General features: G+C 37.6%; 1 protein-coding gene across 1 annotated transcript in view; it reads right to left on the reverse strand.

The window, feature by feature from the left end:
• The window catches only part of chd6 (chromodomain helicase DNA binding protein 6), a 43868-nt gene extending 28706 nt beyond the window's left edge, over positions 1-15162 (reverse strand). The window contains 2 exon segments of the mRNA XM_025059910.1: positions 4031-4080; positions 14790-15162. Coding sequence (XP_024915678.1) covers positions 4031-4060 — 30 coding nt within the window. The 5' untranslated portion in view covers positions 4061-4080; positions 14790-15162.

The following is a 15162-nucleotide window of genomic DNA, read 5'->3' on the forward strand; positions in this document are numbered from 1 at the left end:
TGAACCACTGCACACAAGGAAATGTGACCTCTGCTTTTTATAATATAAATAAACTTTATAATTTGGAAATGTTTGGCGGGCCGAATTACGAAGCTGAAGGGGCCGCATCTGGCACCCGGGCCTTGGTTTGCCCATCCCTGATCCATGGTGACTTCCATTCTAATGCCTTGTAGAAAGGACAGGGATTCTGAAAATAGGTTAAAGTTCTCTCTTTAGTGTTGAGCTCTGAATATGGAGCCCACCCGTCTCCACATGGACACGGTTTTGCCGAACCCATCGGTTCTCCTCGACACGCCTACGTGTACATGAGTCTGATGGCGGTTGTCAGGACAAATGACTGCATGGTTCCTATGACAGCCATCAGGATGGGGACAAGCAGCTGATACACTTTACCTCTTTTTAGAACCCACACACTCTGATGAGGGATGCATGCATCAGGTCAGGCCATCGTGGAGAGGACGGTGTGACGTCTGGGCATGTTTGTCTGCAGGAAACCTCAAGTGACTGGTGTATTTTTGTCTCTCAATGAAACAAAAGGGAAATGTGCGTCTATGCCAGTGAATGTGTGTGTGTGTGTGTGTGTGTGTGTGTGTGTGTGTGTGTGAAATGGTGACGTATCCCCAAGATGTGTAAGAAGTGTAGCACAGCCATATGCATTTTTGTAAGTGCGGAGCCAGAGCCGTAAATGGCAGTAAAACCCAGTGGGTGTCGTGAGGCAGATGCAGATGCTCTGACACACTCTGCCTCTCAAACAGGTACGAGGAACTGTCTTGGTGAATCACTTGCTGATATAAATGCACACGCACATAAAGATGGGCACAGGCAGCTAACTCAATGGCCTGTTGGTTTGGGAATGGAAGGGGGTATCATGGCCGTTGCCATGGAAACTGGCTCTCCGCACTAAGCTGCAGGAAAGCAGACGTAAACACACCATCACCATGGTGACTATTTCACTGCCAGGTTATTTCAAAGTATGACAGACTGGATTATTTCATCATACCTGATGTCAAACCAAATATTTCTTTTTTTGGTCAGGTGACCCTGACATTATCTAAAAATGTAATTGCCAAAATTTTCCAGTATTCAACATTGTAATCGCACTATTGCAGATGATGGAATCCTGAATATTTGGTAAAGAGATGGGATTTCATTTATTTTTAATTTAAGATACACAAACAATGTGTTTGTTTTGCTGAATAACAGCTTGACGAAGAGCCTCCAAGACTTCAAACTTTAGATAATGACTAATGTTTAAAGAAAAACCGTGGGAGTGCTGATTGTTTGTCTGACAAAAGAACAGAAACACAGGCACTTCAATGGTTCTCATTTTCAAACTTAACAAATGCTTAGGAATGGTTCCAGTTTATATGGTTCAGACTGTCCAGACATACAGCAGCAGGTCAAGGGTGAGTGCATTCACTGTTTTCCCACCTGCTTTTTTAAAGGAACATGTGAAAAATGGCCAACATTCATACATTTAGGAAGAACACTGGAGGTCAAACTGGAGAAGTTCAGCTCTCAGTTAAAACATTTTCCGGCTCTTGATCGGGACTTACTAGGTCTAGTCTTCCCTATAAACTAGCACATTAGCAGTACTTAGTATTTACACAGGCCTCCATCACAGCAGTGGATTAACATTCTGACCTTCATTTTAATTACAAGTATCGACTCAGGCCTGGGACGAAGAGTGGATGAAGGAAACCTTGTATCCATGATCAAGATGCAAAAACTGAGCAGTTTGTTTTAAGTTTGGACTAATCCTTAAAAGATAAGCAGCTGCAGTTACTGTGACACATCACTGTGGTTATGGGGGTTTCACTAAGAGATCTGATTTAGGAGTAACATGTAGTGTTTGGTTTAAGTTTACTGTCAGGATACCATTTAAAAACCTTGTGCAGTGAGCAATGAAGGGCGCTAATGTTAAGTAGGCCACTCACACCGGGATGAACAACACGACACAAACATCAGACGTCAAGTAGGCCACATTTGCATGATACCACAAACTTCATCTGACACAAAAAGCTAGCTGAATAAAAATGTCTCCCTAACATGACTGAAAGTAGCCTGTGGTCATTACTGTTAACTTAATACGACAAAGGATAAGCTCGGCCAGGCACAACACTTATGCCATTTGTTTCAATGGGGAAAAGTGGACAGGATACGAAGGTACAATATTTAAGTGTTCACTACTACTAATATTTAAAAAACATTCTTTTTTTTACAAAAATAATCAAATTCAAGCAACATACATTTTCTTTGGCACACAAATGTTTAAATGCACCAGTGACAGGTTTTCAGTTTTTGTTACACATCTGACAGACATTTTCTTATGCTTTTTATTCTTTAATATAAACAGTCTTTAAAGCAACTCAGGGTTATGTTTCACTGAAGTTACTGTTACGTGTTTAATTGACCATGTGACAAATTGAATCCTTGAATCCTGAACTTTGCGATTCGGCAGAAGCACTAACCACTCTTCCCTCGTTACTCACGTCCTCTTATGCAGTAAACTACGAACCCAATTTCCAGAAAAGCTGGTATATTTCAGACTTACTTCTATAAGGTCTAGGTTGCTATTTTTTTGGCGATGTTCCATTGTAGCTAATTCAGCATTAAGTAATGACAATGACAGGCCCTGGCAACAAGATAAAACAGTTGCATCTGGTCTGCGCAAATATGAGGAGCAATTGTTTGATCAAATAAAAAAAATGGTGAAAAACATAATTATTAAAAGACCCAAAATGTTGTTTGAATCCATTTCAAATCACAGACACCGTCACATGAGAGTCAGTCTCTGTGTAAACACTGATGTAAATGTTGTTAATCCAATAAAAGGAACACGCTCACCTCACACTGACACACACCCTCGTACTTTGCACAGCACCACTGCAGAGCTGAATGACTAAATATACATGTATGACGTGTAGCAGATGTGTATGACACACACCTACACACCTAGATAGATATACACACACACACACACACACACACACACACACACACACACACACTCCTTCATGCCTCAGTGTGTTGTCATGGATGGCTACACCTGTAAATAAAAAAAGAACAAGCATACAAACACACCCATTTAAACACACTCACACATAAATACACACACAGAGACAGAAACACACACACAGTCTGTAGTGACGTGCTGCAGTGTAGCAGGCTCTGCCAGCCCAGTAAAACCCACCAAACACAACTGAGGGAGGCTGCCTACAATCACACTGCCTATGAATCAATAATGCTGCCTCACAAACAAGTATTACACACACACACACACACAGACACACGCACACAGCATCTGTCTCTCGGTCACGAATATAGAACATAAGCACTGCAGTCTCATCAATGCTGCTTTCTTTCACAGCTACAACAGCCAGAGAAGAGGATTTAAAAACAGTGCTATTGCTGATGCTAAGCTAACATCGCTGCTTGCACTATGATGAACAGGTTAACATGTGTCTGCTATTTGTTGCCCCGTTTTCTTTTACAACTAAGCATCAAACTGCGATCATGTGTAAAACAAAAAAAAAACATACAATGTGTAAATATATATGATATATATTTTACATATATAAAAAAACTGCTGGCACAAAGCCTAAAAGCATTACTTTTTACTATACTTTTTATTTATCACAAATAGACAGACACACACAGGAGTTTGCCATCTTGCTCAAAGACACTATGATAATTCTCCCAGAAGGTGACCTCATCAAACAAGCACATCGGGAGAAATTATGGGAAAAAAAAAAGCTACTTAACCACTGCAGTTAAACAATATAGCCTGGATCTATACTGGTGTTTTTTTTAAAGGTAAAATCACTAAATGTCTGTTTGCAGCAGACTCTAAAACAACTGTTTTATATGAAGCAGGAGCCACAGTTTACCAAAAGACACACAATAACCTTCAGGTGAAAACACTTACTTTCACTGTAATGAATTTAACGTGTTTAGAAAAAAAACAAACTTTTATAACCATGTTTGTTTGTGTTTGTGCGTGTGTATGTGTGAGAGAGAGAGTACAAACCCGCTGCTTGTCCTTTCTGTGTATTTTCATCTTCTATCCCTTCACTGCATCTGTTGAAAAGAAAGGACACACGTGTGACTTTTGTAGTTTTCAAAAGAGAACACATACCAATCAGACGAAGCACATCAGCAGAGCTTGAATAAAACATAAATATGCAACAATACGCAAACGTGAACCACTGATTTTAATATTCCTGGTCTTAGAATCATGTTTTAGGGAACAATGGTGGCAAGATGTATAAATTTGATGGTTAGACATGATCAGAAAATTCTGTAGAATGTAAGCCTTGTAATTAATGAATGAATTGCAATTTTATCCAACATTTTACACAAAAAAATAGTTTAAAGGTTCATCTTTCATCTCTATTTTCTATACATTTTCATTTTTTCTACTACATTCACAGGTTAGTACAATCTCACAACACAGTTTGAAAAAAAAAAACTGAGAAGGGTGTGATTGATGTTTTAACACATTAACTTCTCTGTAATTATTTAAAATGAATGGATAAAAGTCTGTGCTCTAATAATTTATCAACATATGGGAAAACTCCACCATTTCTGTTGAAAATGTCAGTGAGTAGCACAGGTATTGATTTAATACCATTTGTTTGTTTTCTTTAACTGTTGTCCTGAGTCGGTGGATGTTCGTTAGTGACAGTTTTGCTTCTTAAATTCAACACCTTAGTTCAGTCAGCACTGGCTTTGTGTGTGTGTGTGTGTGTGTGTGTGATAGCAAAACACTCTGCTGCTTCAAGCAGAACTCAACAAACAAGTGACAATAAAAGAAGGTCAACACCTTCCTGTCGAAGCCCCCTTGGGGCTCTTAAAGAAATCAGATTCCAACATCTACTTGTATCTGGACAAGTCGAGAGACCAATTCAGACTCAAGGAATATATATATGTCAGCTGGAGTATGATTAAACTGTAAGCTAAAGGACCCACAGTCCACCAGAGCAGGGTGGAGAAAAGTCAAGTGATAAATGAACGGACCTTGCATACTCCAGCTCTGAACCGTGTTATGTAAGAAAACAGGTGAAGAAGACCTGGGGGAGGGGAGTCCTGAACAGGTCGGAGAGCAGCACAACAGGTTGCACAAAATTCCCTAGGCATCAATAAGTTACATGTTACAATTATACGTCAGCTTCAAACATACTGTAAATGCTTTGGAGCAAACAGTATAACTGCAGCAAAAATAAACTGCTCAAAAATAAATAACAAATAGTTAAAACTAACTGGTTTTTGCTTCCATAGTACTTCTCTAGTCTTGTTGACCACTTCCTGTCTTCATGTACTGTACTTCCTTAGCCACAGCTGTGTCATAAAAACGTATAGTCAAAAAGGCTGTACAATTAAATGTTCGTAAATAAATTACATTTTTACTTTTGCACATAAAATAAAAATCAGTGATAAATACGGTGACTAAAGCTGAACTAACCAGGTGAAAGGTTATTCAAACCCTGAAAAATGATAATCCCAATGTGGCATCATTTTATTGGGATTTAAACTGGCTCATTAGTAAAAGCAAACAGTGATACCATGTTGTTTTGTTGTCCACTGAATAATCTCCTCTGGTCTCTCCTCAACTACATGGTCAGACCAGGCTATAAAAGCAGCTGAACTCTGAGTCAAACATCTTTAGTAATTACTCACATGACTAAGTGGCTTTTTAAAATATAATTAAAATAAAAAAGCAAAATAAAAACAAAAAAAAAGTCTGATATTCTGCACAATACATTAGTCATCCATTCTTCATCTTCTGCTTAATCCTTTTAAGGGTCTCAGGTTGAGGAAGGTGCAAAGATGGGCTTACACCCTGGACGGCTTTGTGTCACATGTAAAGACAAGCAACCATTCACACTCACATTCACACCTATCATCAATTAAAAGTCAACACATTAACTCCGTCTCCGTTTTTGGACATGTTGTCAATATAAGTACACCGTTTAAACCATTAAAATGAAGAACATAAATACAACACCTGACTGGCACAGAAAAAGGAGAAGTTGCACAAATTATGCACATAATGTTTTAAAGCACTAAGTAAAATGCAAAAAAGCCATGAGAAACGTTAAACTACTCGTGCAGTAGTCAAATAATATTAAAATGTATAATAATTTTAGCTAAATATTAATTATATTATATAAATTATAGTGAACTCTTTAAATATATTTACTGTATAAATACTTTGTTATATATATATATATATATATCTCCAAACCACAAGGAAACAGACAGCAGATACTGAAGAACAGATGGTTTGTTTTATAGTTTTTCACTTATCATTTTAACTACGAAGGATAAAAAAACATTAATGAATATTAATTCTTAAAACAAATCCTTATTTTACAGATCAACCTGGTGATGATGCTATTGTGTTGTGGTTTCCTCCTTTTTTCATCACTGACTCTTTCTAGTAAGTTCTCCTGTCCTAGAAAGCTGTAGCAGAGGTCATATTTCCTCTGGTCACTTTTACAGAAGAGCAGCTGCTCCTCTGATTTTGCACCTGCTCTGTGGAATCACCGTTTTACTGTTTTAACACATGGAGGATAAAACTGTCCCCTGTGTTACTCTGCTCTGCACCAGCAGACATGCTTGGGTTCTTCCACCAATCTCTATTTTCATTACATTACCAAAGAGTATAAGTTTGGACCTGACTCAACACTGCCACCTTCACAGCTGTGTCCTGTCTTCATGTTCACTGACCTGCAGGTGAAAGCCATGTGCTCATGTGCAAAAAGGCACAGAACTGGCTCAGAAATGTGGACATTAAAGTTCATGGTCCACCAATGGAGTTAAATATTATAATTATGGTCATAATTATTCAATTATATGGGTGGGTGGATGAATGGATGGATAGAGGCTCACTTTGTGTATAAATGTTTTTATGTCAAGTGATGCTTTCATATCACATAGAAACTACATATACAGTAAAGATTTTAAAAAAGCATTGGTGATGTTCAGACAACACCATCCTGACAGAATTATAGTTCAGAAAACTCAGAACATCTGGCACTAAATGTTCATGTTAAAGCTGAATCTTAAGCTGTACACACAATACCACTTCAACAGTCATTACAGATGTTGAAAAGACTTGGAGTTCTCACTCACAGTCTGGTTTCAGCACGATTTGATTACAACAACTCAAATGATGACGAAATACACTGTGTGCTCTGCTTCAGATACAGCTACAACACCATTAATGTGGTAGAAATAACCAGACAAAACACTAGGAGTCGACCTTCATCCCTGAGTTGACTGTCAGAATACTGACTGAACAATCTGACTAACAGCGGCTCTGTGGGTAATGCACTCAAACACTATGAAAACACGCACGCACGCACGCACACACACACACACACACACACACACACACTGTTGACAGAAACAAGAGAAATATAATCCCCCCCTTCACCCCTCCGACCCAGACCTCATGAATCCTAATTCTTGCAAAGGTAAAGGTGAAGATTTTCTTTCTGAGCAAAGGGGACTAAACGCCAAAGAAAATAATGCCATCTTCAAATAGATGACATTAACTGACAATTTGGCGTGTCATCTACAACCAAACTCACGAACATGTGATTTAAACTTAACTGACTGACATAAATATTTTTTTTTGATAAGGAAGGTATTTTTGTGGAACTGTGAAAAATGTAAAAACAAAACAAAGAAGTGACAGTTACAAGAGACACATGTTTGTCATATAGTCAAGTAACATTAATGATCTGCTTTCTCACTGTTTGGAAAACTGCCTTCCATGTCAGGTAACCTCTTTAGTACATTTAATATCATCTTAGGATAATGGCAAATTGGCAGACAAAGACACAAATTACAGCAATGCCATCCCAGGGTTGAGTGGAACATACTAATTTAAATAAACTGAACTTTTTTATGGCTTAGTAAATTTCAGATTTGTCTAAATTTGAATGCCTCACTACTGGAAACTATGAATGATTGTGAGAACTGATTAAGGGGTTTTGTGAAATTTGTAGATTCATAAAACACAGGACATGATGGTAAACTGTCTATTGTGGTTTTGATGGTTTTGCCATGAGGTTTATGTTTATAGTGAATTAGGAGTTATTTTACAGTCATTGGAAGGGCATGATTTTTGGGACATCATCAGTAGTGTATCAATAATTACCTTATGATTCTGTTTCTTAAGAGCAATAATCAAGTCATTCCGGTCAATGTGATAATAATTAAAAAATAGCTACTAACCAAGCTACTCCTTAACACCACATTAGGTCTGTTGGAAATATTGGTAGAAAAATAATCAATAATTTCCAATTATTGAAAACATTGACAGCCCTATCAAAATCTTCTCCAGTTATTTTGTGAGTCATTAACAAAGTGCTCATGAATACGTAGATTAACATTATAATCTATATAACACACAAGTATTTTTCTGAAATACATTTCCACCATCAGTGCGACTGCACAGATTAAAACTTAACTAGGGTTGAACAAAAAAGACAACTGAACTTTAATGTATTAACTCTCATACAACACTGGTTTGCTAAATATTTATTAAATTTAAAGAGTTTCATTTACATTGAGTCCTCTACCTCCTACCATATTTTACAAAAAATAGATGAGAGAAAAAAGAGTTGAATGAAAAGTTTACAAGCAACAGTTTGCACATCACCGCTCGAATACAAACATGGCATAGCACCTAAAAACAGTAAGCTATCTTGTCTGCATTAGGTCCGCTTTGAGTATATGAACATATCAGAATTTGCATATTGTCATATGTTTTAGTCTAATAATCATCATGTGCAACAAATGCATCATTCTTCAGATACGCCCACACCACACTGTTAACCCTGCTCTGTCATCCAAATGCTTTTTTTAAATTAATGAATTTTTTAAAGTCATTTCGTTTCTGTAATTGTCTTTAATTGGTTTGTTTAATAAATGTTTTTTTTTCTAAAGTGAACTATTCTCGGCTGTGAAGCTGAACTCCTGTTTTCAGTCTCGCTCTGTGCGTGTCTGTCACTTATTATAACATGACGAAAGCAATTATCTAAAAATTCCTCATTAGTTCTTGTGCTGATATCACTAGTTGACATATTTATACATTTTTGGAAATCATTTTTGGACCAGGCTAACAAACACTGAGCACCCCCCTCCAATTAGTCACTCTAATTTTAAAAAATGTAATCATTTTCTACTTTATGGTTTTGTATCTGGAAGCCTTTATTGTGTAGTATTTGTAGTTGTTTTTCATTTGATTATTTGCAGAAATAAAACCTTTGATAGAATAAAACCCGTCAGATTTACAGCATTTAAAAGTAAACCTCCAAAGGAAGGTAATACAGCCAACTAGACTAAAATGCCATGGAGAGAAAACCTCGCAGTGACCTGAGGGTGTCTGAAGCTGTTCCTGTTTCAAGAGACTTCTTCTTTCTACAACTGCCAACACACAAAAGAGAAGGTCAAAATATTAAGGCTCTCTCCAAACTAAAAATGTCCTCTTCACAACCTATATCATTCACCCATTCATAATTTTCTCTCAACCAGGGCATGTATTTACAGCACCTTGTCCATCGCACATAATCACACACTGCCGAAGCAGACACTAGTACAAGTTCAAGAGAGTTCAGAAATGGATCAGTCCCCCTGGTTGTAGGAAGACCTATCCACTTTACAGACTAACCCAAACATTATCATCCAGGTAACATGTAAACCTCCAAAGCCCCCACTAACCCTGGGATGATAACAAATTATGCTAGATGATATATACACTTCCTCTAATGTGATGATAACATAGCATATATTGTATTCAAGTACACCCATTCAGATGCAATAATTTCCTTATGAGTATTTTTTTATGATTATCAAATGTCCAATAGTACCGAGATTAAAAGGAACAAATGTGTTGACTTTGAGGTGAGATGAGGGGTTGACCACAGTCCTATTTTCAAAACAGAGGTGTGCAGAGGCTGCAGTAACGGTTTGGGAACTACTGCATTGACCAGAGCAAATGTATGTACAAAAGCATATGGAGAAAAGTTTATAAAATTCCAGCACCCTGGTTCTAATGTAAACAAAGTAAGCAACAGAGAAAAAAAATACATTGGGATTTGGGAGATTATTTAAAAAAAAACAAAAAAAATTAACGTTTTTATCTCAAATATTTACTGACATTTTGTGTTTACACCTGAACTCAAGCCTTATACTCCACTGAGATTTTAACTCTGTACTCTATACATGTTTCGGAGTTCTGTTTATTTTGTTGTGTATAACTAGAACGGATTACTAAATAAAATACAGGGAGTTTAAAGATTAATTATCCACATCAAACACTGGAATGTACAGAAAAAGAATCCAATGCACAGCTCTTTGTTTAAATGCAGATGTATGCAGTGTAAATGATTGTTCACACAATGCATGTTTCATGCATTTGCAACAAAAACAAAACAACTCAAGTACCATTACAGTTTTTAATTTTTTGGCAATCTTGGTTTGTAAAATCTGAATATAAGCCGCAGCCTTTTTGCCATGAAATCCACATCTGAGTCTTTGGAGCATCTCTTTGTAACAGTTTTTTCTAATGCTGAGCTTCCAGCGGAGTGCTCCGCTGATAAGACATTGAGTATTCTGGTGCTTGTCTTAGATCACCATACTGTAGTTTCTGCTCAAACAATCCTGCAGCCCCATCCACAGTTTCTTAATGAACCAATACATTTTTCTAAAGGGTCTCCTGACAAAATAAGAGTTCTTAAACACAAGATTCAATTCACTGATGCATTAGAAATCCATAAGCAATGTGCAATAGAAATGTGCTCCACTGTTCTACCTTGCTGTCAGCCAACAGTATCAACATTTAATCTCTCATGCACAGCTGTGCAAGGCAACAGGGCCTTGTCTTCTATGCTCTTCATATTCTCCCTACTAAAAAGGTGACCTGCAAAAATTCGGTTTTGGTCACCCAGCCCCCACATACACAGACACACAATGTAACTTCAGCATACTCTTTATGAAAAACCTTAAGTCAAAGCACTGAGTATGAACATTTGAAATATTTATTTATTGTATATTATGTGAAGGCAGTACCAGAAACCATGGAAGTCTGAGGAGGCTACAGCCAACAGACTCTGAACAGGAGATCAACCAAGACTAAACAAGAAGTGTGCGTCTGACAGATGTGCTACATCTGTCATAATAGCTGGTTGTGTTTTTGCACGAAACGTAAGTCTTGTTTGAAAAAAAAAACCCACACATTTTTGCAAATTGCTCTCAACTTGTGCTAACAACAGACTGAAAACAATGCTAACCTCTTTAACCACTCATGCAAAACAGTCTGGAAAGAGGAACCTACAAGAGTACAAAATAAAAGAGGGGATGAAAGAAAGACTGGACTCGTGTAGAACACTTCAACCTGTGGTACAGCAGCTGATGTACAACATTACGTCTGGAAGCAAAGAAGAACCAATTTTACAGTTATAGTTATAGCCATAATATCATTTCACCTGTTAAGGTCCACTGCTCAATTTTAAACTGCAAATATCTTTGGGCAGGATGGTCAATAAATAAGACATCATTTGCAGACATTCTTTGCATTGTTAAAGCAGTGGTTTCTAGCCCACATACAGTACCCAGAGCTATCATTGGGGTACAGCAGGTCAAATTAATTCAAATTTTAAGTTTCTTTATTTGTGCCACTATGGGAACATTGCATGGAGAATGGCAGTTTGGCAGAAAGGATTTTACAAAAGGTTTGTTTTTGTTTGCTTTACAGATTGAGTTATTATTTCCAACATGCTTTTACTTAGAGATAAAAAATGCCAATATTTATATTTTGTTAAAATATGTAGGATTGAAATGCACAGACTGTGGTTACACTGACTGTACTCAAACTTGGACAACAATTCAATTTTCTGGTTGGTTAAACACTTCTATTCAACAGTGAAATATCAACACCTGAATTTCATTTGTAAAGACCTACAGTACAGTACAGTGATGTGACTTTGTGTTTGATAATACTACATCCCTTTAGTTACGTCTGCGTGTTCTGAAAATAAATAGTTTATTATGATGTCAGACATTGTAACGATTCCCTACATGTGACAGTAGGGCACCTGCTTTGTCCAATTACTGCAGATTATTGGACTAGTTTGGCCAATTTAATTTAATACTTAGTTGAAGAAACAAAGGAAATACAGCATGATGATAGGGAACAATCTTTAGTAATGACTAAAAGACATATGCTCCAAAAACGTATTTTGCAGCCCAGAAAATAAGTTTATGGGTCATCTTACTGAAAAAGCTATTTTAGGCTGAGTTCAAATCTGTTTTTCAAACTTTTTGGTTCACAAACTGCCTTCAGGAACGGATTCAGTTAGAAAAACATGGTTCCACTGTATACATGTGTGTTTATACTATATATATCTGCATTATCTTTTTTAAGGTAAAGACATCAATGGATTGTTATTTAAGCTTAGTTTAAGCTTTTTTTTTTTAGCTAAGTTTCACACACAATGATTCACCTCTGAGACCACCTAATAACCCATAGCAATTATTTTGATGCCGATAACAGCAGACTGCAGCAGTAGCAAAACCTACAAAGTATTGGGTGAATTACTGTAGTACTACGTGTTCCAGTGGGACCCTTCAAACATCCAAGGCTTCTGCTTCTGCCTATCATTTGCAAGAGACACCAACACTTGATATAAACCAAAACAGAACAAAACGTTATGATAAAAATGCAGCAGCAGTGTAAGCTAAAAATTACAGATTGTCATATCAGTAAAATAGGTAGTAACAACTGCCTGAGGGGAAAAGCCAAATTACAAGAGGTAAAGTTTCAACTAGCACTAATCACGCCTCAGATAAACCTCATAGGCTACAAAGAGGTAAGAGATTTGAAGAGTCTGATAATAAAAAGTTCAATATATGTAGTTATATACAGGTATGTATATTATATATAGAATATATATTGAAAAAATATTTTTATATATTAAAGATGAAGACTAGATTACCTAATAGATTAAGTAGGAGAATGAATATAGAAATAGTCTTTTTATTCATAGTCAGACACCAGTGATTGTCCTATTGATGTATGAGATGCACATTGTCTGAGGCATCATCAACCACTGTTATGCAGCATACTTATGACACTACAGGATAAATATGGAGAAGAATCTCAATATTCTATTGAACAGTGTACCTTCAACAACATGTGCCAAACACTGACCCAGTTTTTAAAACATCAACCATTGATAAAAAAGTACAATACTGGCTAGGGTAAGCTTCTTCTGCTAATCTTTATCCCACCTCTCCTTTTTAGGGGGTGTTTTTACAGCAGCTCTGCATCCTTACAGTTGACTTTTACAGGGAAATATTTCAAGCCAGAAACGTGCTGATGAATTGCCAAGGAATGAAGAAAATGAACAAGAAAACATAGGGAAGGATCCCTGCTGATGACCAAAGCAATATGTACCTTTAGTGCACTATTTTTTTTTTTTAATAATTAAGGAAGGAAGGAAATTTGCTGCATAACTTAGATCATACATGTCAAACTCAAGGCCTGGGGGCCAAATGCGGCCCTCCAAGCCATTCTGTGTGGCCCGCAGGATCTTAAAAAGCATTTAATAAAGTCCATGCAGCAGAGTTTATCAACCTATAAAATTAAAAGGTCTTTTTTTATTACACAGCAATGAACAATATTTGTAGCTTGAATAAATAATAATCAATTGAGTATTAGTAAACAGTATTAGTCTGTTATGGAGGAGCTACATCTATACCAGACTCTATTCTGTTTGTATCAAAGTCTGAATGACTTATTTTAAAATATTGCCAGATTATAGTCAAATAAAGAAAGTAAATGGAAAAAAAAAACATTTTTGAATGAAGAAAATTAGAATTTTTTCACTGTGTCCCACTGCGGGCTGGTACCAAAGGACCTATGGACTGGTACTGGTCCGCGAACCGGGAGTTGGGGACCCCTGATCTATACAGTGTTCCATTTTAAACCAGCCCTTCAACAGGAACTGTACTGCTGATGTGGCCCCCGGTGACACCCCTGACTTAGATGGTTTAAATTGCCAACTTTTGTAATAAAATATATTGCTCAACCCTTACCTATGTATAACAAAACATTCTCAGAGCAAAGCCACCAAATCCTTCTCCATCCTTTGTGTAACAATAAAAGTCATAGAATCATTGATGTGGAGTCAACATCCAACGATTGTTTAACTTTTACTTTAAAATAATTAGCTTTTAATGGCCCCACTGTAGTATGTTTGCATAGCATTTGGAGACCATTAGCCTTGGGCTAGTATACCTGGCCAGGTGAAAGCCCGTGGTGAAAGGGCAACACACGTATTTATGACACACGCACGCACACCACAGGCTGTCAAGGCTATATATGTTTACAGACGCTAAAAAAGCTAAAGCATATAGCATAAGCAGGGGTTAGCTTAGAGCTAGCCTCAATGCTGTCAGACCCCGGACCGCCACAAGTTAGGAGAGCAAGCCCGCAGGAAGAAGAGGAAAAAGAAGTTCCTGCCGAGCCATCGGCTTCCTGGGATAAATACAAAAGACACACACAGCACACACGGACACTGAACAGAAGAAACCGTGTCCTATTATGTGTTAGCAGTCATAGCTACTGTGCTAGCTCTCTCCGCTAGCTGTGTAATGTCACTGCATCGCTGTTGTAAATGCATTATAACAAGCCTCCGCTTCTTACACGTGTGGACAGCGGCTAAAACTCCTTCTCAGGAACACTGAAAAAGCTTCCCCGGCACAATGCTCACCTGCTCCGGATACTGGACACAGATTCTCACCGGCGAGACATCCATCTGGTTACCACGAAAAACACTGGCGCTTTTTATTTCCAAGGACACAAAATCGCCATGACAGTTTAGAAAAATGCATAAAAAATTAGCAGGCAGGGGAGGGAGGGGAGAGAGGGATGGGGATGGAGGAGGTTAGGGGAAGGAGGGAGGGAAGGGGTGGAGGAGGGAGGAACGGAGTGTGGAAGGAAAGAGTCGGAGGAGGAAAAGGAGTCCGCACAATATGTATTAAATCCACGTATAGCTCCCAGCGCCGGAGTTCATTGAGTTAGTCTGGATGTCGGTGTCCGGTACTGTTTTTGTCACCATAATCCGGTCTAGACAACACAAATAC

Source organism: Cynoglossus semilaevis, chromosome 11 (genome assembly GCF_000523025.1).
Source record: "Cynoglossus semilaevis isolate Cse_v1.0 chromosome 11, Cse_v1.0, whole genome shotgun sequence".
Taxonomy (NCBI): Eukaryota; Metazoa; Chordata; class Actinopteri; order Pleuronectiformes; family Cynoglossidae; genus Cynoglossus; species Cynoglossus semilaevis.